Genomic DNA, 27,684 nt, shown 5'->3' with positions numbered 1-27,684 from the left:
CTTTGCAAAATCATGGAAGACGGGTGAGGTGCCGGACGACTGGAGGAGGGCTAACGTTGTCCCTATCTTCAAAAAGGGCAAAAAGGAGGAACCTGGGAACTACAGACCAGTCAGTCTGACATCCATCCCTGGGAAAATTCTGGAGCAGATTATAAAGAAGTCAATCTGTAAACACCTTGAAATCAATGCAGTAATTACTAGAAGCCAACATGGATTTGTCAGGAACAAATCCTGTCAGACTAATTTGATCTCATTTTTTGATAGGATAACCTCCCTTGTGGACTGTGGGAATGCTGTGGACGTCATATATCTTGACTTCAGCAAAGCTTTTGACAAAGTACCACATGACATTCTGATTAACAAACTAGCTAAAAGTGGGCTAGATGGAACAACTATTAGGTGGATCCACAGTTGGCTACAGAATCAGACTCAAAGAGTACTTATCAATGAAACCTTCTCAAACTGGGGAGAGGCAACGAGTGGGGTGCAGCAGGGCTCAGTCCTGGGCCCAGTGCTCTTCAACATTTTTATTAACGATTTGGACGAGGAGGTGCAGGGAACGCTGATCAAATTTGCAGATGACACAAAATTGGGTGGGATAGCTAATACCCTGGAAGACAGAAACAAACTTCAAAGTGATCTTGATAGGCTGGAGTGCTGGGCTGAAAACAACAGAATGAAATTTAATAGGGATAAATGCCAAGTTCTACATTTAGGGAATAGAAACCAAATGCACAGTTACAAGATGGGGGACACTTGGCTCAGCAATACTACAAACGAGAAAGATCTTGGAATTGTTGTAAATCACAAGCTGAATATGAGTCAACAGTGCGATACGGCTGCAAGAAAGGCAAATGCTATTTTGGGCTGCATTAATAGAAGTATAGCTTCCAAATCACGTGAGGTACTGGTTCCTCTCTATTCGGCCCTGGTTAGGCCTCATCTAGAGTATTGCATCCAGTTCTGGGCTCCACAATTCAAGAAGGACGCAGACAAGCTGGAGCGTGTTCAGAGGAGGGCAACTAGGATGATCAGGGGTCTAGAAACAAAGCCCTATGAAGAGAGACTAAAAGAACTGGGCATGTTTAGCCTGGAGAAGAGAAGATTGAGGGGAGACAGGATAGCACTCTTCAAATACTTAAAAGGTTGTCACACAGAGGGGGGCCAGGATCTCTTCTCGATCCTCCCAGAGTGCAGGACACGGAATAACGGGCTCAAGTTAAAGGAAGCCAGATTCCGGCTGGACATCAGGAAAAACTTCCTGACTGTTAGAGCAGTGTGACGGTGGAATCAGCTACCTAGGGAGGTTGTGGGCTCTCCCACACTAGAGGCCTTCAAGAGGCAGCTGGACAACCATCTGTCAGGGATGCTTTAGGGTGGATTCCTGCATTGAGCAGGGGGTTGGACTGGATGGCCTTGTAGGCCCCTTCCAACTGTGCTATTCTATGATTCTATGATTCTATGAATCCCCTTACACATCTGACACAGCCTCATTTGACTTTAAAAGAAGGAGCTGTTAAAAAGTACATTGAAAGGAGGAGTCAAGAGGCTCAAATCTCTCCAAAATGAAGACTACTTAAAACCACAATAATAGAACGCATACCGCAGGTCAGGGATGGCAGCGCCAAGTCTAAGAGGTCATCAGCATAGAGGCCTGCTCTAGACATGACACTGAAGTGGGACATAAAGCAGGCTGGGATTGGGTTAAATGTAAGCTCAGGGAGTTTGGACCTCCCCAACTAAGGCCCTTTCTATACCTCCCAGCCTTCCGGGAAGGAGAGGGAGGAGCTCGTGATCTTCTGCTCATGAGATCCTCCTCCTGGGTCCTTACGTGTCTGCGACATCCCAGGAAGAAGGAGGAATGTCACACCCACCATTATTATTATTTTTAAAAGTAGGGGAGGTGAGTGCAATTGCACACCAAACAAGTTTTAACAAAAACAAAACACCCTGACCATGCTCCCCCCACCCCCGATGGGCAGGAAGTGCCTGAAGAGCTCCATGCCCCATGCCCATTTCCCGCCTCCTTGTGAGGAGGTGAGATGAAGCAGGGGCAGGCGCCCGCACATCTCCTGCTGTTCCGCAATGGTTCCGCAATGGTCCTAGGACTGCAGAAAAATGGGGAAATCCCCAGTTTCTGTTTTCCTGGGGTTTTCCCGGGTTGACCCCCGGGATCCCCAGTGCGTCATTTGGATGCACAGGGATGACCCTGTGGAAAAATAACAGCGTAGAAATGGCCTAGGAGGGCCAACAGTAGGTGTGTATGATGCGTTAGTTCTCCTGGGGGGAATATAGGTGAGCCCCTCCTCCCCAAACAGGAACAGAGGTGGACAGGTCTGTTGGGATTGCAATGCATACAGCACATGTTTGAGCACAGTCTGAAGGTTTGACCACCACTGTTCCAATTTTGTGAAGGGCTCCACCCCACCCAGCCCCTTCTGTTACATGCTGTTCAAATATACAAAACCATCCAAATCTTGCTTGAAGTTGCAGTTTTTAATAGGAAGCAGGTTTGTAATTTTGAGTCAATGCAAGGATACAATAAATAATATTTAAAAACACATGAATTAAAATGTAACAATAGTAATAAAGAATGTTAATTAAGGATACAAACCTATGCCTGTTAACAGAGAAAAAAATTCCTACCACTTTCAGCATTCCCCAGCAAGGCATGGCTGGCTAGGGAATGCTGGGAGCTGAAAGAATGCTTTTTCCTGTGTAACTATGCATAGGATTGAACCCTGATTATATTAAATAAATAAATAAATAAATAAATAAATAAATAAATAAATAAATAAATCAAATTAACTAGCAATATAAATAACAATAATAGTCCCTAAAATATAAATAACACCTTCACAAAATCAACATTAAACAACCTATAGGGCATTTCAATCTGCACCCATGCTTGTAGTTCTGTCACCTTTGACTATGTAACCTGCACATTTCCATTGTTGTTTGTGCCGGCACAGACCTTTGGGATGTTCTGCAGCTTAATAAGAATTTAGTCCCAGATTTGGAAAGATCTCTTCTTTTATATCTTCTCCCTGCCCCCACCCACCCACTGCCCTCAAATAATCCATCCAGCGATACTCAAGAGGAGTTGCAGAATCTTCTAGCTGAACAATTACTTGGGTCGTTGTAATGGGTTTTCTTTTCTATTTTGGTCCTTTATCTTTGTCATGATGCTTCATTGCAGCATTGCATATTTCAAAATTACAAATTGAAACAATTCAGTAAGAGTTGCAGAAGAACAGGAAGTGGCACCCGTTTGCTTTTCGAAACACGACATTGCAGGAACTGAGTGAAGGTCTCAATGATCTGGGCGCAGTGTTCCATTTGCAGATTCATTCAGCTGTTTTCATAGCATCACAGTTTGCAGGTTATTTTGGAAGGAAGAAGAGAAGAGTGAAAAATCCCCTTTTATTTTGAAATGATTTCCCCCTTTCAGTCATTATTTTAGATATGGAACATTTTCAAGATGTTTGTCTCCCAAATATTGGTGCTTTTGGTTCTAAATGTTCCATATTTAAACTATGTATATTGTTTAAACATAAATATATGTTTAAAAACTTTTCTTTTTCCTAAAGCTTTTAAAACTTGATGCTGTTTGGACTTTATACTGTTATACTGTTAGTTTTACCCTACCCTGTGCCTGTTTACCCTACCCAGTGCCTGTTTGCATTCTCTTCCCCTCCATATCGCTCTACTATGATTTTAATAGAATGTAAGCCTATGCGGCAGGGTCTTGCTATTTACTGTTTTACGCTGTACAGCACAATGTACATAGATGGTGCTATATAAATAATAATAATAATAATAATAATAATAATAATAATAAATGTTGCATATGTCATTCCTCAGGACATTCAGATAATTCACTTACTATTAAACGATTTGATTTCAAATAGCTTGCTTATTATTATTATTATTAATAATATTTATTTATATAGCGCCATCAATGTTCAAGATGCTGTACAGAACAAAATAAAACAGAATTGCTTTGTTAGGTGTCTGTTAATTGGCTACTTCTTTAAATGAGGCAACTGTTTTCACATTCTGTTCATGAAATCTTCCCGTCTATGTAATTTTATATATATTTGATTATAATTGCCACTGAATTTTTCATAGAAGTAAGTAATGAAATTTGTCTGGGGTGTTCTACACACCCTTGACCCAAGACCACAGAAAACATCAAATCCACATTCTCAGTCAAGCTGTCCGGTGGATGACCGGGTTTATCTTTCATGAGTAGTGATGAATAACAACAGGCCCATCCATGGCTCAGCCCATAATAAAACTTCCTAACCCCCAACCCCAAGATTTCCCTTGGAAAGATCTGTCCCTCACACTTTTTGAAGCAAACTTATCCATGCCAAAGAAGAAATGGCTGGAATGAGGAGGGCTGGCTGACTACAGCAGAGGACTTCTAGACACCATGCATGCAGAGGACTTCTAACCAAATTTAGAAGTAATCCCTGTTCTGCTGAGAAGAAACAGCTGACAAAATTTGAGGGAAGCAAAAAAGAGATGGAATATAACTAATATTTTTTTCAGTGGTGACAGTTGCTTTACATATCTCTTATTGCTTTCTGTGAAATTGCCTGTTTTAGTTCTTTGATTCTTTAAAAAGGATTATGTTGAAAAGTAAATAAATACCTTCGGTGTTAATCCTTCGGATGAGGCGGTCAGTCAACACAAAACAATCCTCCACTTTCATCTGGACAATCTTCCAGGCGCACATGCTGTACACTTTTACTTTCAGGAAGTCATTGATCCTTTGGAAATACCTTTTCACGGTCCGTCTGATATTGAACCTATATCTGCCTGCACTCAAGCAAGGTCCCAGCTTCTCAATTTCCTGGTCCAGTCCATTCATGAAATTGCTTATGGAATTCTCATCCCAGGCCATTTCGGTATGGTTTTGGTTGAAGATATGACGAATCTCTTGGAAGATTTCACGTATGGCCACTATGGCATTGTTTTCCTGCAGTTCACCAATCTTCATGAAATTCTCTTCATTGGGTGGGTGGGTGACGTTTACGATGTCATCCATGCATTGCAAAGGCAAGGTTGATGCCATTTTGTGGCTGAAAAGTTCCAAGCTGCCTTCGTTGAATTTTTGCAGCCTGCTGCGAAGTTGGTTGCAGCCCTGAGTTGAGATTTCGGTGAAGAAGAGCATCGTGAGGCCAACGTGCAGAAGCCAACCCTTTGCAATCATGATGGAGATGAAGGAAAGTGCTCTTTTCTGAAGTGTAAAATCTTGAAGATGTGGAATCATGCAAGATGCTCTGGTGTCTGTAGCATCATTGAACCATGTCCTTGTATTTAAATGTTTAGGGTTCCAGTTTCTTCTTGCCTTTTTCTATTTGCTGTGATTTCCCAGTGTATTACTTCCCCTTTTTAATTTTCATTGAGCATTTAGAAATTATTCAGAATAACAACAATGCAATAATAAATGTTAGAAAATATGGTATGTCTTCTATTTATTTATATTATTCTTAAAATTTGTAAATTATGAACCATTTGTTTTATAACTCAAAATAGTTATATTGCATCACCAGATATAGGAAAATGCAACAGAAATGTTAGCAGTAATATTATCCAATCTAACAACAAATGTACAGGGTTACAAAATTATAAATTATTTATCCAGTAGAAAATATAGCAGATTTTAATTTAATTTTTCATTCTTTTTTTGAAACATTTTACTCAAATTAATAATAAACAAATCATGCCAATTCATTATATTATACAATATTCAGGGGAAAAGTTATCTTCTTCCTATATTCTCAGAAGAAATTCTCATATAAATAAATGTGAAGATTAGAAGGTGTTATCTTTCTTCTGTTTATTTATTTGTTTACTATTATTATTATTATTTCTACTACAATTTGACAATTATGAGACATATATTTTATAATTCAAACTTGTTATACTGACTCTTCCGATATACGAAAATACAACAGGGACACTGATGGTCTTATATTATCCATTTTAACAATAAAATCAATGGGGCTGGAAAATTATGAATCATTTTCATAGCATTATAAAGTGGAAAACAAGAGTGGTGGGGGTTCTGCCTTTTATAATATCACAAAGTTCCTAAATCAATATTTAGATTTAAACACAAAATCCACCACCACCACCCCAAAAAAATTCAATAAAGGGCCAGTTCACCCAAGACACATCTGGAGTCTGTCAGTTTTCTTTTACTCTTATATTAGTGGTTATCTTTGTTAATTTAAAGTATTCCCATATGTTATCCAGCCATCCTTTCATTGGAGGAATCTTTCTGGTATCCCAAACCTGGTATATGCAATTCTTGTTGCTATTACAATGTACAAAATTAACTCTCAGATTATTATTTTTTAACTATGTCCTTTAAAGGGGACAGCCATTTGTCTAATTGCATGGGATATGCAATATTTTCCTATGGGAACTTCCAACAGTTTTTGGATTTTTTCACATATACAATCCACCTAAATGCAAGCAAGTCATAAGATCTTACCATTTGGTAAGACACAAGCGAATGGTAAGAGAGCAATCAAATGGTTCCTGAAGAGCTCCTACTCTGAGGTCATAGAATTGCATGGATAGCGAAAATGCTGCCCCCACCCACTAAGGGCACAGAGCACCCCCCAGCTCCATGCCCATTTCCAGTGCTGCACTTACTCACGAGGAGGTAGGATTGCACGGCACACCTCCTGTGGTCCTCAGGATCATCCCAGGACCGTGGGGAAAATCGGAATAACTGGGCAATCAGTTATCCTGTGAAAATGGTGGGGTTATCCCTGGTTGCCCCCGGGATCCCCTTGCATCATTTGAATACACAGGGATGACCTAGGGACCCTAGGGGCTGGTGCAGACATGCTCTGTGTGTCAATGATGCAACTAAGCACATGGGTATTTTAGATCACCGGGATTGTCCTTCACAGTAAACATCCCGACATAATAGTGGATGGCAGTGAAAACACACAATCTGAATAAGAGGGGAATAATGTTAGAGAAGGAATTCTCCCATGTGGTTGCTGGTGAAGGACATCTCAACAGCAGTTCTAAAACCAAAAAGATGCATATCCATTGATTACATATATATGACATACCCTGTATACTTTTGTGTAGATACTACTATCTTTATAATGTACCGTATTTGTTTTATGATTTTTAACACTGTTTTAATGTTTGATTATTATTATGATTATTATTAGCCAGCTTGAGCACCATTTTCTAGTTTTAAATCAAATAATAAATCATCAATGCACTCCTAAGGCATTTATTCTTATTAAGTCATGAAAAGTTTTCTAGAAATGTAAAATCCAGTTTTCTTATACTTATGAGAAGCCAGTAACAAACCTCAGTACTTGATGGTTCAATCCCCCCCCAAATTTTTTAGCAAGCATGCTGACAATAAAATCAATTCAAAATCTTTATATGATTATGTATTTATTTATTTATTTTTACTGTTAGCACCTGTTAAGAAAATATCCTTGAAAGTAAGTACAACTGAGCATATAATGAATTGGCATTATTTGTTTATTATTAATTTGAGTAAAATGTTTCAAAAAAAGAATTAAAAAATTAGAGTAAAACCTGCTATATTATCTACTGGAGAAATAATTTATAATTTTGTAACCCTGTACATTTGTTGTTAGATTGGATAATATTACTGCTAACATTACTGTTGCATTTTCCTATATCTGGTGATGCAACATAACTACTTGGAGTTATAAAACAAATGTTTCATAATTGTCAAATTTTAAGAATTATAATAATATAAATGAATAGAAGACATACCATATTTTCTAACATTTATTATTGCATTGTTGTAATTCTGAATAATTTCTAAACGTTCCCTGAAAATTAAAAAGGGGAAGTAATACACTGGGAAATCACAGCAAATAGAAAAAGGCAAGAAGAAACTGGAACCCTAAACATTTAAATACAAGGACATGGTTCAATGATGCTACAGACACCAGAGCATCTTGCATGATTCCACATCTTCAAGATTTTACACTTCAGAAAAGAGCACTTTCCTTCATCTCCATCATGATTGCAAAGGGTTGGCTTCTGCACGTTGGCCTCACGATGCTCCTCTTCACCGAAATCTCAACTCAGGGCTGCAACCAACTTCGCAGCAGGCTGCAAAAATTCAACGAAGGCAGCTTGGAACTTTTCAGCCGCAAAATGGCATCAACCTTGCCTTTGCAATGCATGGATGACATCGTAAATGTCACCCACCCACCCAATGAAGAGAATTTCATGAAGATTGGTGAATTGCAGGAAGACAATGCCAAGGTGGCCATATATGAAATCTACCAAGAGATTCGTCATATCTTCAACCAAAACCATACCGAAATGGCCTGGGATGAGAATTCCATAAGTGATTTCATGAATGGGCTGGACCAGGAAATTGAGAAGCTGGGACCTTGCTTGATTGCAGGCAGATACAGCTTCAATATCAGACGGATCGTGAAAAGGTATTTCCAAAGGATCAATGACTTCCTGAAAGTAAAAGTGTACAGCATGTGCGCCTGGAAGATTGTCCAGATGAAAGTGGAGGATTGTTTTGCGTTGACTGACCGCCTCATCCGAAGGATTAACACTGAAGGTATTTCTATACTTTTTAAAATAATTCTTTTTAAAGAATCAAACAATTAAAATAGGCAATTTCACAGAAGGCAACTCTTTTTGTTCCCTCCAAAATTTGTCAGATATTTCTTCTTAGCCCAACAAGATTCACTTCTAAATTTTGTTGTATGCAAAACGCAATGTCAGGTCTATGGCCGGATCTTACTATCTTTGTGTAGTGCATTAAGCATTTCTTCATTAATCACAAACGCCTTAATTGTAAACTGGTGATGAGCGTGCATTTCAAAATTGGAGGAGTTTGAAATTGACTCCCACAATTTGCAGTTCCTGGGCTAATGAGAACTACAACAGTTTCCCTGTTTTGGAGCCAGCTTGTGAAGGGCTCAATGCCAGACTGGTCTCTCTTCCACTCCTTCCCACACAAATAATAGGTACCATTGGTGAGGAGGTAAGGAGGTTGCCTTGGTGGCCTCAGGCGTCCTTTGGCCTCATGCATAAAGCCTGAGTGCTCTTCAGCATGCCCAGGAAAATCCATTCTCACAGGGATCCATGGGAATTCTGTTTCCCAATGCCATCCAGTTACTGCATTGGGCCAGGAGCCATGGGGAGTTTCATTTCCCATTCATCACAGCACAAAGGATGCTCCTCAGAATATTCAGGAGCATTCAGGGTGAGGCCTAGAAATCCTTTGCTATTCCAAGTTCCCCCTCCCCCTGCAAGTGCCACTCTTTTCCAAGGTGACTGCTTTTAAAGTGAGTGCAGCTTTTCCTGCATACAGCAGGAAATGGTGGTACATTTTGCTTCCTTTTTTTAAAAAAAGAAAGAAATGGATTTCCTTGGGGTCTATTTTGTGACAGAAATAAGGCCAGAAGGAGCATGGGACGCATGGGCGGTGAACGTTGTTGTCAAAAGGACCGGCAAACACCCATAAGTGGGTAGTAACGAGCATGCAATAAATCGCTTGTCTTTTCAACGTGCAATATTTTCTGTTATTTTGCGACTTGGTGTCAGAAGACACTTGACGAATTACATTAATTACTTCTAGGCGAAATTCAGTGGCAAAGATAGAGAAAAAGACATAGGTGGATAGATTTCATAAATACAGCATGAAAATAATTTTCTCCTTTTAAAAAGTCTCCCTACAACAGACTCCTAACAAGTTCAATTATTTGAAATCTCATCTTTTGAAAGTTCAATTTTCTGAATCTTCTGAAGAGTGAAAATATGGAACAACATACATGGAATATTGGGAACGTCAAAAATGAACAGTTTTGAGTTAAACATGTTCCATTTTTTAAACAATCACTGAAAATAAAAATGAAACCTCATTTCAGAATGAGTTAGTAATTTCCACTGCTTCTTTTCTTCTTTCCAGCTTAAACTGCCATCCATGATGCGATGAAAGCAGCTGAATGAAACGGCGAATCGAATAAAGTACCCCAATCCTTTAGCTTTCTCATTTAGCTACAGAATTGTTCAGCTGGAAGATTCTCCAATACACCTTTGGCAAGCCTTCTTCTGTATCACTGGATGAATTGTTTGGAAATGCTATATTTAAGAACAGATTTTCCAGAACTAGGACAAAATTCCTATCAAGCTGCAAAACGCTCCAAAGATCTCTGTCGGCACAAACATCAGTGAAAGTGTCACCATTTGTGCCATTTGTGCAGTCCAAAATGGCTGAAGCACCAGGAGCTCCTCAGGGGCTTTTCGTCCTCTATGAATTGTAATGCACTGTTATTGATATTTGGGGGGTTGTTATAGCTATTTATATTGCTAGTTAACTTGAACATATGTATTTATTGAGTTTTTTCTTTAATATATATTTAGTACTTCATAATATTGATATTACTTCTTTATATTTGTTATTTATACTATTTATTGTATCTTTGCATTGACTGAAAATTACAAATGTCCTTCCTATTAAAAAAACCTGCAACTCCAGACAAGATGGGTAGTTTGGTTGATTTGTGTATTTGAACAGCCTGAAAGGGGAGACATCCCAAAAGAATCATCATTTAAATCCCCACTCCACAATGAAGACATTGACCAGCAAAAGTCTCAGCACTGTCATTACAGGTCCAGACCATAGGAATCAATGACATTGTATGTGTTGAGCTTATGGGGTTGAGCATCACATGTTATACCTCTAAGGGTAGAACTTGGTGATAAATGTCATGTCTACACCCATGCCTTATCCTGGGGATTGTCTTGGGATCATCCCTTTGCATCCACATGATGCACAGAGGATCCCAGGGGCAGGGAGAGATGATCCCTCTATTTCCCCGGGATAACTGGGATGGCTTTTAGCCCGATTTTTCCTGCAGTCTTGGGATCATCCTGAGACCACGGGAGGTGTGGGTGGCTGTCCCAGTTTCGTGCTGACTCCTCACAAGTAAACGCAAGGAGGTGGGAACCAGCATGGGGCACAGAGCTCTTCAGGCACTCCTTGCCCATTAGAGGTGGGAAGGAAGTGGGATCAAAAAGCACCTTACATTTGCACTGGAGCACACGTGCACTCATCGTCTGTTAAAAAAATGGCAGGTGCCACATCCCTCGTTCCTCCCTGGATGTCGCGTGCTTGCCTGTCCAAGGAGGAGGATCTCACGAGAAGAATATCATGAGATCCTCCCCGCTTCCTCCCAGAATGCTGGGAGGTGTAGACATGCCCAAAGTTTGGTCTGGAACATCCATCCAGGGACAATCTGATTTTAATTGATTTCTTTTCAAAAAATCTTTGGTTTGCATCCAATGTTAGTTTTATTTTGAATAGACCCATTGAAATGAATGGCATTTTGAATGGCAAATGCAAGAAACATCTGTCCAGTGAAACTTGAGACAGTTTCATTTGTAGAAGGTATAGAGAATCTTCTGGCTTAATCATTTCTTTGGCCTTTTTCCTGTATGATTTTTCATTCTCTTCATGTTAGTCTTTCAGTTTCAGTTAAAAAAAAAAAGTACCAATGTAGGACTACATATTTCATAATGACATCTTGGTATTTTTAAGTCAGTGGAACAATTTAGTAACAGATTGAGTAGAACAGGAAATAGCAGCTGTTTTGCTTTCTAGGAAGCATGTAGTTGGTGGAAACAAGTGAAGGCTGCACGATTCGGGCGGTCTCTTCAAGCTGCAGTTTCATTCAGCTGTTTTCATAGCATGACCAACAGCAGGCAAAGCTGGAAGGAAGAAGAGAAGTGGTGAAAATTCCCCGTTCATTCTAAAACCTTTCCCTTGTTAATTTGAAACCTGAAGGATTTTGACGTAGGAGCACTAAGAGTTTTGATGTAGACTCATAAGAAACGTGAACTCTACCTCTTGGTACAAAGGGACTCAGCTCACTTAAAATAAGGGATCTTTTTGTTGGAGGCTTCTATGGTAAGTCTGAAATATATACAGTATATTTCCGGGAACGTGTCTTCCGGGAATGTGTCTCCCAGCCCTGCCCCCAGCGACGATCTAGCCTTCTCCTCTGTGCTGGTGCAACCGTGCCAGCACACAGGAGAATGCCTGCATCACCCGGTGGGAGAGAACGCTGGAAGACGTGTTCTTGGACTTCCGGGAACACGTCTCCCATGGCCCTGCCCCAGCGACGATCTAGCTCTTCTGCTGCGCTGATGCAATTGCATTAGCATAGCAGAAGGCTGAAATCGGCCCTGGGGGAAGGAGCTGGAAGATGCGTCCCAGAACTTCCGGGATGGCATCTCCCAGCCCCTGCCTCCCCCCAGGGCTGATCTAGCCCTTCTGCTGCACTGACACGATCACATCAGCACAGCAGTTTGCTCCCTGCCCTGGCAGACTGGGCCAGGCCCAGCCAGCTGGGACAGGGAGCGAACATGAAGCCCCACCCCTTGGGTCTCGTCGCATGCAATGAGACCGAAGGGGCTGGGGTCAGTTTGCTCCCTGCCTTGCCGCTGGCGGCCCAGACCACCCAGGCATTGGACACGAGTGGTGGCCCAGGCCAGGTGGCAACAGAGGACAGTGGCGGAGGTACTGGGAGGACAGCGGCTGCTGCTGCTAATGATGGTGATGATGACAATAGTGCTGCTAATGATAATGGATGCTGATGCTGATACTGATAATGCTGCTGATGCTAATGCTGCTGCTGCTGATAATGGTGATGCTGCTAATGGATGCTGATAATGATAATGTATGATGGTGATATTGATAATGCTGCTGCTGCTAATGATGGTGATGCTGACAATGGATGCTGACTGAGGCCACGCCCCTTGGGGGGCCAGACATGTTGGGGTGGCCACGCCTCCTGAGGGCAGCCATATTGACTGGTTTCCAAAATATGGTCACTTCTTCTTCTTCTTCTTCTTCTTCTTCTTCTTCTTCTTCTTATTATTATTATTATTATTATTATTATTATTATTATTATTATTATTATTATTCCCGGAAGATGACCTAACAGAAAGCAAGAGGATGAAATGCATTGGACTTGTTCACAATATAGTTTTCTACCGCATCCTGAGATGTTTCTCCCTGAATGTGGATCTTATGACTCAACTCGCTTAAAGTAAGAGTCCTCTTTGTTGGAGACTTACAAGCTGTCTGTATGTGAATCATATAACAACACTGGTGGAGATATCATGTGGGACTTTTTTTTCTCATGGAATTGGCATAATCCATGATCCGTTCCCCATGTGGTTCAACCCTCACTGCCCAGCACCCAGAAGCATGGGATGACATAAAAATAAATAAATCCTATAACTTATTATCTGGCACTCACCAGAGTGGAAGGTTTGTCTACATTATAATTTTTGGAAATACTTTCGATTCTGCTTAGAAGTATCATCTGATGAGTTTTGATGAAAAGCTGACATAGCTTCAATACGAAATAGTTACATTTTAAGGGGGTACAGTTGAGAAAATCTAGTCTTCATCTGTACAATTAAATAATTTGGTTTGATCCATGCTTGAATTTATTACAATTCCTGTTGATCTCAATTGGTTAACTCTCAGCATGATAAAGTCTAGATAAAGTCTAGTCTTAAAGTATGCAGTACTTTCATTAGGGATGCTTTTGATTAGTTGATAAGTCAGAAGAAAACATTGTCTAACTTCCATCTGGACAATCTCCTAGGCATACAGTCTGTACTTTTTATCTTTCAGGAAGTCATTCTTTCATCCCACAGAAATATCAATTCAATCAGTCCCTTGATAATGCCACCCTCCTCTTGTGCAATCAAGCTTGGACCCAGCCCCTCAATATACTGGTCCAGTCCAGTCTGGAAATCTCTCATGGAATTCTCATCCCAAGCCATGTCAGTATGGGCTTTGTTTGAAGATGTGATGTACCTGTTGGAGGCTACACACCCACATGCTAGTGAATGAACCCAGCTTAGCCTGAGATGGAATAGCCCTTGTGAGTAAAGCCATGCTCACTAGGAACCCTAGACATGATCCTGTTAAGTATGCATGTCTCTCTATTCACTCCAACCCCCTGAGAGGGCTTCCCTATCTGAATCCAGTCCTGTGCAATTAGAGTAAAAGAGAACAAAACATGTATTTGCAGGTTATGTCTTTAAAATAAGGTCTGCTTTGCCCATCCATTGCTCATGATTAATTATATCTCATGACCATGGGATCTACATGGTGTTTGTCTATGTTTGCTTGTTTGTATTTGTCTTGTTATACAGTAATCTGCTAGACTTGTGAGTATATTCTTTTAATTTGCTTTGCTGAATAGAGATTTGTCTGTCTGTTTGACTTTCCTTAGTTGTTTTAATAAATGTTTTAAAGCTATAACAGTTTCATTGAGTTTGTGAGTCTGAACAAAGTCAATCATTCTGAGTATCTATCTCCAGATCTTCCTTACACCTACTATAGTGGGGAATTTTAGGAGTACTGTTGCAAGGTATTGCAGAAACACGCTTCCAAGCAGCCTATGTTCAGTACCTCTGAAAATTAAAAAGGCCACCAGAAAATCCCCTTACACATCTGACACAGCCTTATTTGACTTTAAAAGAAGGAGCTGTTAAAAAGTACATTGAAAGGAGGAGTCAAGAGGCTCAAATCTCTCCAAAATGAAGACTACTTAAAACCACAATAATAGAACGCATACCGCAGGTCAGGGATGATAGCGCCAAGTCTAAGAGGTCATCAGCATAGAGGCCTGCTCTAGACATGACACTGAAGTGGGACATAAAGCAGGCTGGGATTGGGTTAAATGTAAGCTCAGGGAGTTTGGGCCTCCCCAACTAAGGCCCTTTCTATACCTCCCAGCCTTCCGGGAAGGAGAGGGAGGAGCTCGTGATCTTCTGCTCATGAGATCCTCCTCCTGGGTCCTTACGTGTCTGCGACATCCCAGGAAGAAGGAGGAATGTCACACCCACCAATATTATTATTTTTAAAAAGAGGGGAGGTGAGTGCAATTGCACGCCAAACAAAAATGTAAGTTTTAACAAAAACAAAACATCCTGACCATGCTCCCCCCACCCCCGATGGGCAGGAAGTGCCTGAAGAACTCCATGCCCCATGCCCATTTCCTGCCTCCTCGTGAGGAGGTGGGATGAAGCAGGGGCAGGCGCCCACACATCTCCTGCAGTTCCTCAATGGTCCCGGGACTGCAGAAAAAAGGGGAAATCCCCAGTTTCTGTTTTCCTGGGGTTTTCCCGGGGTCATCCCAGGTTGACCCCGGGATCCCCTGTGCATCATTTGGATGCACAGGGATGACCCTGGGAAAAAATAACAGTGTAGAAAGGGCCTAGGAGGGCCAACAGTAGGTGTGTATGATGCGTTAGTTCTCCTGGGGGAATATAGGTGAGCCCCTCCTCCCCAAACAGGAACAGAGGTGTATTGGGATTACAATGCATACAGCACATGTTTGAGCACAGTCTGAAGGTTTGACCACCACTGTTCCAATTTTGTGAAGGGCTCCACCCCACCCAGCCCCTTCTGCTACATGCTGTTCAAATATACAAAACCATCCAAATCTTGCTTGAAGTTGCAGTTTTTAATAGGAAGCAGGTTTGTAATTTTAAGTCAATGCAAGGATACAATAAATAATATTTTAAAACACATGAATTAAAATGTAACAATAGTAATAAAGAATGTTAATTAAGGATACAAACCTATGCCTGTTAACACAGAAAAAAATTCCTACCACTTTCAGCATTCCCCAGCAAGGCATGGCTGGCTAGGGAATGCTGGGAGCTGAAAGAATGTTTTTTCCTGTGTAACTATGCATAGGATTGAACCCTGATTATATTAAATAAATAAATAAATAAATAAATAAATAAATAAATAAATCAAATTAACTAGCAATATAAATAACAATAATAGTCCCTAAAATATAAATAACACCTTCACAAAATCAACATTAAATAACCTATAGGGCATTTCAATCTGCACCCATGCTTGTAGTTCTGTCACCTTTGACTATGTAACCTGCACATTTCCATTGTTGTTTGTGCCGGCACAGACCTTTGGGATGTTCTGCAGCTTAATAAGAATTTAGTCCCAGATTTGGAAAGATCTCTTCTTTTATATCTTCTCCCTGCCCCCACCCACCCACTGCCCTCAAATAATCCATCCAGCGATACTTAAGAGGAGTTGCAGAATCTTCTAGCTGAACAATTACTTGGGTCGTTGTAATGGGTTTTCTTTTCTATTTTGGTCCTTTATCTTTGTCATGATGCTTCATTGTAGCATTGCATATTTCAAAATTACAAATTGAAACAATTCAGTAAGAGTTGCAGAAGAACAGGAAGTGGCACCCGTTTGCTTTTCGAAACACGACATTGCAGGAACTGAGTGAAGGTCTCAATGATCTGGGCGCAGTGTTCCATTTGCAGATTCATTCAGCTGTTTTCATAGCATCACAGTTTGCAGGTTATTTTGGAAGGAAGAAGAGAAGAGTGAAAAATCCCCTTTTATTTTGAAATGATTTCCCCCTTTCAGTCATTATTTTAGATATGGAACATTTTCAAGATGTTTGTCTCCCAAATATTGGTGCTTTTGGTTCCAAATGTTCCATATTTAAACTATGTATATTGTTGCATATGTCATTCCTCAGGACATTCAGATAATTGAAATACTATTAAACGATTTGATTTCAAATAGCTTGCTTATTATTATTATTATTAATAATAATAATAATAATATTTATTTATATAGCGCCATCAATGTTCAAGATGCTGTACAGAACAAAATAAAACAGAATTGCTTTGTTAGGTGTCTGTTAATTGGCTACTTCTTTAAAGAGGGCAACTGTTTTCACATTCTGTTCATGAAATCTTCCCATCTATGTAATTTTATTTATATTTGATTATAATTGCCACTGAATTTTTCATAGAAGTAAGTAATGAAATTTGTCTGGGGTGTTCTACACACCCTTGACCCAAGACCACAGAAAACATCAAATCCACATTCTCAGTCAAGCTGTCCGGTGGATGACAAGTTCAACCGCAGCTTTTAAAGCTCAACTAAAAACTTTTCTTTTTCCTAAAGCTTTTAAAACTTGATGTTGTGCAGACTTCTACTGTTACTTTCTACTGTTAGTTTTACCCTACCCTGTGCCTGCTTACCCTACCCTGTACCTGTTGGCATTCTCTTCCCCTCCTTATTGTTTTACTATGATTTTATTAGATTGTAAGCCTATGCGGCAGGGTCTTGCTATTTACTGTTTTACTCTGTACAGCACCATGCACACTGATGGTGCTTTATAAATAAATAAATAAATAAATAAATAATAATAATAATAATAATAATAATGACCGGGTTTATCTTTCCTGAGTAGTGATGAATAACAACAGGCCCATCCATGGCTCAGCCCATAATAAAACTTCCTAACCCCCGACCCCAAGATTTCCCTTGGAAAGATCTGTCCCTCCCACTTTTTGAAGCAAACTTATCCATGCCAAAGAAGAAATGGCTGGAATGAGGAGGGCTGGCTGACTACAGCAGAGGACTTCTAGACATCATGCTGAATGTTCCTAAATACAATCAGGAGTATCCTTTCTCCTGCAATGCATGGGGAATGTAATTTCCAGCACCTTCTAGCTTAACTCATTCAATTGGAAGGTATTGGAAGCTACAATTACCATCAATTTCTGTGTGAATGGATTCTACTGGTCATACTGAGGCCCATTCTGCTTTACATATGAAGCCAAAAGACCACTGCTGCCCCACACAACCTCCCAACTTCCTTTCCAATGGTAAATTCCATTGGGAGGGGAGGTGTGGCAGGGGGTGCCAACTGGCAGTGAGCCCATCACAAGCTGGCATGCGGCTCTGCTTGTATTTGGCCAAGGAATTCCAAACTGTGGGAGATCATTTTCCCCCAAATGGATCCTCATCACCTATCTGGGGTTGGTGAAGAAACGCTAAGTCCAGCAGACAAAGATAATAAGCCCTAGGTTTACAGTTGAGACTGAGTTTTGCCTGCAGTGGAATTTAGAAGTAAACCCTGTTCTGCTGAGAAGAAACAGCTGACAAAATTTGAGGGAAGCAAAAAAGAGATGGAATATAACTAATATTTTTTTCAGTGGTGACAGTTGCTTTACAAATCTCTAATTGCTTTCTGTGAAATTGCCTGTTTTAGTTGTTTGATTCTTTAAAAAGGATTATGTTGAAAAGTAAATAAATACCTTCGGTGTTAATCCTTCGGATGAGGCGGTCAGTCAACACAAAACAATCCTCCACTTTCATCTGGACAATCTTCCAGGCGCACATGCTGTACACTTTTACTTTCAGGAAGTCATTGATCCTTTGGAAATACCTTTTCACGGTTCGTCTGATATTGAACCTATATCTGCCTGCACTCAAGCAAGGTCCCAGCTTCTCAATTTCCTGGTCCAGCCCATTCATGAAATTGCTTATGGAATTCTCATCCCAGGCCATTTCGGTATGGTTTTGGTTGAAGATATGACGAATCTCTTGGAAGATTTCACGTATGGCCACTATGGCATTGTTTTCCTGCAGTTCACCAATCTTCATGAAATTCTCTTCATTGGGTGGGTGGGTGACGTTTACGATGTCATCCATGCATTGCAAAGGCAAGGTTGATGCCATTTTGCGGCTGAAAAGTTCCAAGCTGCCTTTGTTGAATTTTTGCAGCCTGCTGCGAAGTTGGTTGCAGCCCTGAGTTGAGATTTCGGTGAAGAGGAGCATCGTGAGGCCAACGTGCAGAAGCCAACCCTTTGCAATCATGATGGAGATGAAGGAAAGTGCTCTTTTATGAAGTATAAAATCTTGAAGATGTGGAATCATGCAAGATGCTCTGGTGTCTGTAGCATCATTGAACCATGTCCTTGTATTTAAATGTTTAGGGTTCCAGTTTCTTCTTGCCTTTTTCTATTTGCTGTGATTTCCCAGTGTATTACTTCCCCTTTTTAATTTTCAGTGAACATTTAGAAATTATTCAGAATAACAACAATGCAATAATAAATGTTAGAAAATATGGTATGTCTTCTATTCATTTATATTATTATAATTCTTAAAATTTGTAAATTGCGAACAATTTGTTTTATAACTCAAAGTAGTTATATTGCATCACCACATATAGAAAAATGCAACAGTAATGTTAGCAGTAATATTATCTAATCTAACAACAAATGTACAGGGTTACAAAATTATAAATTATTTATCCAGTAGAAAATATAGCAGATTTTAATCTAATTTTTCATTTTTTAAAAAACATTTTACTGAAATTAATAATAAACAAATCATGCCAATTCATTATATTATACAATGTTCAGGGGGAAAGTTATCTTCTTCCTATATTCTCAGAAGAAATTCTCATATAAATAAATGTGAAGATTAGAAGGGGTTATCTTTCTTCTGTTTATTTGTTTATTATTATTATTATTATTATTATTATTATTATTATTATTTCTACTACAATTTGACAATTATGAAACAGATATTGTTATACTGACTCTTCTGATATATGAAAATACAACAGGGACACTGATGGTCTTATATTATCCATTTTAGCAACAAAATCAATGGGGCTAGAAAATTATGAATCATTTTCATAGCATTATAAAGTGGAAAACAGGAGTGGTGGGGGTTCTGCCTTTTATAATATCACAAAGTTCCTAACATATCAAAATATGAAAATCAATATTTAGATTTAAACACAAAATCCACCACCACCACCCCAAAAAAATTCAATAAAAGGCCAGTTCACCCAAGACACATCTGGAGTCTGACAGTTTTCTTTTACTCTTATATTAGTGGTTATCTTTGTTAATTTAAAGTATTCCCATATGTTATCCAGCCATCCTTTCATTGGAGGAATCTTTCTGGTATCCCAAACCTGGTATATGCAATTCTTGTTGCTATTACAATGTACAAAATTAACTCTCAGATTATTATTTTTTAACTATGTCCTTTAAAGGGGACAGCCATTTGTCTAATTGCATGGGATATGTAATATTTTCCCATGGAAACTTCCAACAGTTTTTGGATTTTTTCACATATACAATTCACCTAAATGCAAGCAAGTCATAAGATCTTACCATTTGGTAAGACACAAGCAAATGGTAAGAGAGCAATCAAATGGTTCCCGAAGAGCTCCTACTCTGAGGTCATAGAATTGCAGTAAATCCTCACCTGAACTCCAACTTCAAGTGAGGATGAAAATGAGGGGGAAGGAAGCCAGGATCTAGAGGATCTCAAAGCCTCCTAGCTCCTTTCCTTGTGACTCTGCTAGACACACTCAAACATGTGGGAAAGGATCAGAAAGGATGGCAGAGAGCTGAAGATCACTTCTGTCACTCTTCCTGCTATGCTGGGAATCTGTCTGAAGAGTATAGGAATTTCAGAGTGCTCTGGCGTAGGATTATTCTTTAAGAGATGCACATTTTTCCTATCTCAAGCAGGGATGTGCAGAACATTTCTGACAAATATCCATCCTATCAAAACTCTGTTTACATCTATGAAGTATTTCACCTGAGCAGTAACCTCCAAATTTGCCTCAAGTTTTCACTCTGGGTGGCTTTGTAGTAGGTGTCACATTTTGCCACAGCTGCATGGTGGCAGATTTCCCATGATGCAGTCCTTTGGAGCTTGGGACTGTGGGCTCAGCCTCACCTATGCGCCTTTGGGGAGTGGGGTGGGGAGGATCTCAGGTTCTCCAGGTTCTGGGATTCTCCCCCATGTGCACATGTGTGAGCAATGCTCCAGAAGGAAAGAGGGACATCGGAAGTGCCAATTATTATTATTTACTGAAGAGGGGCCAGTTGTGCAATTGCGAGGCTCTGATCCTTTGCAAAAGTAAGGTTTTTTTTTTAAAAAAAAAAAATCCCTGCTGATATCAGGCCGAAACCCACCCACCCCGCCTTTGCAGGGATAGCGAAAATGCTGCCCCCACCACTAAGGGCACAGAGCCCCCCCCCCAGCTCCATGCCCATTTCCAGTGCTGCACTTACTTACGAGGAGGTAGGATTGCACGGCACACCTCCTGTGGTCCTCAGGATCGTCCCAGGACCGTGGGGAAAATTGGAACAACTGGGCAACCAGTTATCCTGTGAAAATGGTGGGGTTATCCCTGGTTGCCCCCAGGATCCCCTTGCATCATTTGGATACACAGGGATGACCTAGGGACCCTAGGGGCTGGTGCAGACATGCTCTGTGTGTCAATGATGCAACTAAGCACATGGGTATTTTAGATCACGGGGATTGTCCTTCACCGTAAACATCCCGACATAATAGTGGATGGCAGTGAAAACACACAATCTGAATAAGAGGGGAATAATGTCAGAGAAGGAATTCTCCCATGCGGTTGCTGGTGAAAGACACCTCAACAGCAGTTCTAAAACCAAAAAGATGCATGTCCATTGATTACATATATATGACATAACCTGTATACTTTTGTGTAGATACTACTATCTTTATAATGTACCGTATTTGTTTTATGATTTTTAACACTAAGTTTTAATGTTTGATTATTATTATGATTATTATTAGCCAGCTTGAGCACCATTTTCTAGGTATAAATCAAATAATAAATCATCGATACACTCCTAAGGCATTTATTCTTATTAAGTCATGAAAAGTTTTCTAGAAATGTAAAATCCAGTTTTCTTATACTTATGAGAAGCCAGTAACAAACCTCAGTACTTGATGGTTCAATCCCCCCAAAAAAAATTTTTAGCAAGCATGCTGACAATAAAATCAATTCAAAATCTTTATATGATTATTTATTTATTTATTTTTACTGTTACACCTTTTCTTTCCAGCTCAGTCTGCCAATAATGATGCAAGGAAAACAGAAGAATGAAACTGCAACGTGGAAACTCCACATTTCCTCTGATGAAAGGCTTGGAGAAAATAAATTATTTCTGGTCTTTTTTCAACTGCCTGTTTCTGGTTGTTCTTCAACTGTTACTAAGTTGTTTCACTATGTTAAAGTAGTGTTTTTGCAATATGCAATATTACAATGTTGCAGTGGAATCACTACCCTTCATACTAGTCAAGCCGTGCAACTTATGAAGTATGCCAAATAATTTTATAACTGTTAATATTTATACTCTTATTTCACCATGAGGATGCTTTCTCTGTGAACAGTATTTGTACTGCTGTCAATTTTAATACATGTATTCATTTAACAAAATATTATTTTAGACTTTATCACGATTGAAAAAAGCTTCTTTTGTGCTATAGATAGTTTGGTTTATTTAAAATTAGGCATGTGCTCTGCTCCAATTAGAAGCGCAGAAGCAGGAGCGAATTGGCCTGCTCCGCCTTGCCCAGAGGCGGAGTAGAAGCGGACCGCGGACCCCTAGAAGCAAGGCGAAGAGAAGCGCCCATTTTTGGAGCGCTCCGGTTTCCGCGTTCCGCTTCTATCGCCATCTTGAAACATTTCGCCCATTGGATTGCTTTGCGGAAAAGAAAGGGGGATAACTGTGTTGTTTTTGATGCTATCTTTCTGAAAATTCTTGTGCTTAGAGACTCGTGGATGGGGGTCATTTTGAGACTACTCTCAGCTCTCTGCGTGGTGCGGGTCGCGCGCTAGAATTTTTTTAAAAACCGGCAGGAAAAATACCTTTTCCGAAGGGCTGAGGGGCAGAGTCAACTCTCGGTCATGATCACATGATCCCAAAGTTGGAGGAGGGGATAGGCAAAACGGGTAACTTGGGATTCTGGGAACTTCTCTTTCTTAGTCTGAATGGACTTTTCCCAGTGTTTTTTAAAACAGTAGCCCCACCAAATGCACAAACACAACCTGTGAAATCATATACTAAGCCAATAATAAGAGATAGAAACACAGCACCGCTACCCACCCTAACTTTGGGGAACAACTGAAAAGATGTGGTGCAAGGGGATGAGCTCCCCTAGGGCATCCCATGTGGACGTGCCCCCACTCTCTCCTGTACTTGGAGGGCCATTAGAGCCTTCCAAAGAGAGTAACCTGGTGGAGCAATGCCTATCATGAGTCGAAGTGAGCGGTCTACTTCTCTTAGTGGTGGAGCAATGCCTATCATGAGTTGAAGTGACAATTCCACTTTTCTGTTGTGGTGAAGCAATGGCTTTCATGAGTTGAACTGACAGCCTTGCTTCTTAAAAGACTGGTTGACCACCAGTCAAATTTGCAGTTGCTGCTTCCCCCTCCCCTGGGCATGTCCCCCTATTGCTGGTAAAAGACAGATATAGCCTTTTTTTAAAAGTTCTTCTTGTTGTTTATTCAGCAACACTGCTGCTTTTAATTCCACCCCTCCTTTGTTTATTTATTTATTTATTCCATTTTATATGCATTACTGGCTTATCCTTGGCTCACTTCCTTATGCCCCCAGAAATGTCTGCTGCCTGCCTGCCTGCCTTCCCTCTCTCCTCCCCTGCCCGCCTTGCAGGGATGTTGTGTGTGTCTGGCTTTGACTCAGGGGAGAAGTCCTTCCTGCGCTCACTTGGAGTTTTGGAAGTTCCAAATCCATTTTTCAAGTGTGGAAGAAGATTCATAGGTTTATCTCTACTCCCCAATTCATGGCATGTTGGGATTTCCTTTGAAATGGCCCCATTGAGATGTCTGCAGGTTTAAGCCCCGCCAAAAATCAGGGGATGATGGGACTGCCTTGAGTCTGGGCGTGCGTGTGTATCCCTGGATAAGCTATCATGGTGGTGAGTTTGAAGTTTTACTTTCTAACGTGCAAATTGACGGAGCTATGGAAAGGGGTGTGAATGGGGTGTTGGATTTTCATAAATTCCCCCAAAATCAGGGGATGATGGGACTGCCTTGAGTCTTGGCATGTGTGTGTATCCCTGGATAAGCTGTCAGGGTGGCAGGTTTGAGGTTTCTAACATGCAAATTGACGGAGCTATGGAAAGGGGTGTGAATGGGGTGTTGGATTTTCATAAATTCTCCAAAAATCAGGGGATGATGGGACTGCCTTGAGTCTTGGCATGCATGTGTATCCCTGGATACGCTGTCATGGTGGTGAGGTTGAGGTTTCTAACGTGCAAATTGACGGAGCTATGGAAAGGGGTGTGAATGGGGTGTTGGATTTTCATAAATTCCCCAAAAATCAGGGGATGATGGGACTGCCTTGAGTCTTGGCATGCGTGTGTATCCCTTGATAAGTTGTCATGGTGGTGAGTTTGAGGTTTCTAACATGCAAATTGACAGAGCTATGGAAAGGGGTGTGAATGGGGTGCCCGATTTTCCTAAATTCCCCAAAAATCAGGGGATGATGGGACTGCCTTGAGTCTTGGCATGCATGTGTATCCCTGGATAAGCTGTCATGGTGGTGAGTTTGAGGTTTCTAACATGCAAATTGATGGAGCTATGGAAAGGGGTGTGAATGGGGTACCCGATTTTCATAAATTCCCCAAAAATCAGTGGATGATGGGATTGCCTTGAGTCTTGGCGTGCGTGTGTATACCTCCATGAGGTGTCACGGTGCCAAACTTGAGGTTTCTTTCACAGAAAAAAAGTTGTATACTTTTTTAGCTTAATGCAAGCCTATGGGGGGGGGGGGGAACGGAGCTCCGATCCGGATCTGGAGCTCTGAGTGGACATGGGCAGAGCGGGGGTGGAGCGAAGCGGCCCGATCTGCAAATCACGGATCTGGAAATGAAGCGGAGCGGGGGGGGGGTCCGTGCACACCCCTATTTAAAATATTTGAGGCATGGGAGATTCGAAAGCAGAGCTGGGATGCGAATGACAGGGGTTTCAGACATTACACAGATGCAAAGAAGTGGAAACACAATTGGATTGTGTATTAGTTTTTGGTGCTTTACTGTGACGTCCACCATTCCCCTGGGGGGATCTGCTCCGAAGCAGAGAGAAAGGGACAGCCTTAGAACTCTCTCCCTTAGACTTTCCCCCACAACTTCAAATTATATTGATTTCAAAACTATGTTCTTGTTAGTGAACTGAAGATGGTATTTCAGATACCTGGATACATTTAAAGTAATGAAATTAAAATGTTCATTTTAAAAACTAAATAGCTCTGAGGGCCACACCCCTTACTCTACATGCCAGGTTTCAGATATTTAGCCTTTATGATTCTGTTTATTTATTTACAATATTTATATACTACTGTACATCCAAAAGATTTTCATAGAATCATAGAATAGTAGAGTTGTAAGGGGCCTATAAGGCCATCGAGTCCAACCTCCTGCTCATTGCAGGGATCTATCTTAAAGCATACCTGACAGATGGCTGTCCAGCTGCCTCTTGAATTTTGGAGTGGTGAACAACAGGTAGAATAAAAGAATAGAACACATATTAAAATTACTATATTTAAAAGAACAGAGATCAGATAAAACCTAGGTTCTGGTAAAATCAAGGCCAGTTACTCAAGGAAAGTTTCCCCAAAGAACAATGTTTTCAGAAAGCTCTGGAAGCAACACAATGTTGGTGCCTGGCTGACCTCCAGAGGCAGGGAGTTCCAGAGGAAGGGGGCCACCACACTGAAGGTTCTTCTGGTGGACTCCAATTGGAACCATCAGGAACATGCCCTCAGATGATCCCAAGTTCGCAAGTATCTTGGATCCCAAGTATCTTGGTCCCAAGTTGTTTAGGGCTTGATACTCCAGTACTAGAATCTTAAACCTGGCCTGGTAGCAAATAGGCAGCCAGTGCACTTCCCTCTGTGAAGGAGTTGCATGCTGAAAAGGGGTAGCTCTGGACAACAGCTGACCTGCTGTGTTCTTCACTAACTCCAGCTTCTAGAGAAGCTTTAAGGGCAGCCCCAAATAGAGTTCATTACAGTAATCCAGTCTTGAGGTTACTGATGCCATGGTCAAGCTATCCCTGTCCACGAGAGGCTGTAGCTTTGAACCAGCTGAAGCTGGTAAGGCACTCTGAGCCACTCTAGGCTTCCAGTGTCAGTGATGGATCTAGGAGTACTCCCAGACTATGATCCTGATCTTTCAGAGGGCAATGAACCTATCTTCTGGACTCAGGAATCACTCACTCACCGAGCTTTTATTTTGCCAGGATTCAGCTTCAGTTTATTGGCCTTCATCCAGCATGATGACAGTGAGACCTAGACATAGGTTTCCTTTTACTATTAGTGACTAATAAATGGACCTCCCTTCACATCACTTGGAATAGCCCTTTGTTTGACATATTGTAACTATTCAGACTCAATGAAGCCATACCCACTGGCACCAATAGGCATGGTCCCTGGCTTGGTGCACCACTGTCACCCGCTGAGTCTGCTAAAGCATCCATTAGATTCAATGGATCACAATTTGGAACTATAAATTGCAGTCCCAGCCCCCTCAATATGGATTGGGGCCCAAGTGAGGAGGGAAATAGTTAAAAACCTACCATCATCAATCAAACAATCCCAATCTGGATGGTGTCCAGTTACTCGAAAGTAAAAAAGAAAAAAGATGTAGCTGCTGGCCATGTCTGTACTGTAAGTTGCTTTGAGTCCCTATTGCTCAGGTCCAAGCACTAGCTAATCAAGTGAGAGACAAGCATTTGTAAAGCAGTGCTAAGAGGTTGCATCACTGGAAACAGTCAGGGCCTGTTCCAATTGTTTCAAATTGGTCAGTTAAAAATTGATGTCCCCCATCAATCTTTGCCACATCATGAAAAATTCCAAAAACATATCATTCTAATAATGTGAAACAAAATTTGAAAAATTCAGAATTGGTAACTGGATATTAAAACATCAACAGCACACTTTCCCCACATTAATTCAAGTAAAAAGTAGAGTATCGTGAACTGAGACATGAAAGCTTCAGTCCCTGGATGTTTAAATACCAAGACATGGTTCAAACATGCAACAGACCACAGTGCAATCTTCAGAAAATCCAATCTTCCAGATTCTGAACTCCAGAAACAGCTTCGCTCCTTCATCTCCACCATGATTGCACACAGCTGGCTTCTGCATATTTGTCTAGTGATGCTCTTCTTCACTAAAATCTCATCTCAGGGATGTAGCCAACTTCACAGAAGGCTACAAGATGTCAACTGGAACTACTTGGGACTTCTGAATTGCAAAATGGGATCCACCATTCCCCTATAATGCACAGACGATGTAATGAACTTCTCACCCAATGAGGAAAATCTCATGCACGTTGATGATCTCCAGGAAGAGAATGTCAAGGTAGCCATAAATGAAATCTTTCAACAGAGATGTCACATCTTCAAACAAGACCATACAGAAATGGCTTGGGATGAGAATTCCATAAGAGATTTCCAAATTGGACTGGACCAGGAAATTGCAAGCCTGGGACTCTACTTAACACTAAAAGATACTTCCTTGGAATCAACGATGTCCTGAAAGAAAAGGAGTACAGCCTGTGCGCCTGGAAGATTGTCCAGTTGGAAGTTAAGCAATCTTTTCTGTTGATTGATCAACCCATCAGGAGGATCCCAAATAAAGGCATGGCATAACTTTAGGCTGAATCTAAACTAAGTCCCATGGATTGCAATGTGTCTATGCTAAGCATGACTAATGGTGCAATCCTATGCCTGTTTAGACAGGGGGAAAATCCTAGTACTCCCAGCATTCCTCAGTCAGCCATGCTGATTGGGGAATGTTGGGAATTGTAGGACCAATTTTTGTCTAAATATAATTAGGATTGCACCCTATTTCTGGCTCCAACTGAATTAGCTAATTTTATGCACAGCAGTATGGTGCCAACTCCATAAGAAAGAAAAAATCCCACAGTACATCCCCCAC

At 40.8% G+C, this 27,684-nt stretch overlaps 4 protein-coding genes across 4 annotated transcripts; 2 read left to right on the top strand and 2 right to left on the bottom strand.

Annotated features, from left to right (window-relative positions):
* Positions 1 to 4,465: 4,465 nt before the first annotated feature.
* LOC134400411 (interferon beta-like) lies at positions 4,466 to 5,281 on the bottom strand. Its single transcript, XM_063128744.1, has 2 exons — positions 4,660 to 5,281; positions 4,466 to 4,500 (listed from the first exon to the last, which is right to left on the bottom strand). The coding sequence occupies exons 1-2, from the start codon at positions 5,279 to 5,281 to the stop codon at positions 4,466 to 4,468; spliced, it is 657 nt and encodes a 218-aa protein (XP_062984814.1).
* A 2,708-nt stretch (positions 5,282 to 7,989) lies between these two features.
* On the top strand, positions 7,990 to 9,972 carry LOC134400410 (interferon beta-like). Its single transcript, XM_063128743.1, has 2 exons — positions 7,990 to 8,611; positions 9,968 to 9,972. Exons 1-2 carry the CDS (start codon positions 7,990 to 7,992, stop codon positions 9,970 to 9,972), a joined length of 627 nt encoding a protein of 208 aa, XP_062984813.1.
* Positions 9,973 to 18,136: 8,164 nt separating this feature from the next.
* Positions 18,137 to 18,808, bottom strand: LOC134400409 (interferon beta-like). The gene has a single exon (XM_063128741.1). The coding sequence runs from the start codon at positions 18,806 to 18,808 to the stop codon at positions 18,137 to 18,139; it is 672 nt and encodes a 223-aa protein (XP_062984811.1).
* A 7,919-nt stretch (positions 18,809 to 26,727) lies between these two features.
* On the top strand, positions 26,728 to 27,395 carry LOC134400408 (interferon beta-like). Its single transcript, XM_063128740.1, is given in 2 exon segments — positions 26,728 to 27,232; positions 27,235 to 27,395. Coding segments are annotated over 2 exon segments (666 nt in total).
* The last annotated feature ends 289 nt before the right edge of the window (positions 27,396 to 27,684 follow it).

This window comes from Elgaria multicarinata, chromosome 6 (assembly GCF_023053635.1).
Source record: "Elgaria multicarinata webbii isolate HBS135686 ecotype San Diego chromosome 6, rElgMul1.1.pri, whole genome shotgun sequence".
NCBI classification, from domain to species: domain Eukaryota; kingdom Metazoa; phylum Chordata; class Lepidosauria; order Squamata; family Anguidae; genus Elgaria; species Elgaria multicarinata.
This window is presented reverse-complemented; position numbering and strand designations above follow the sequence as displayed.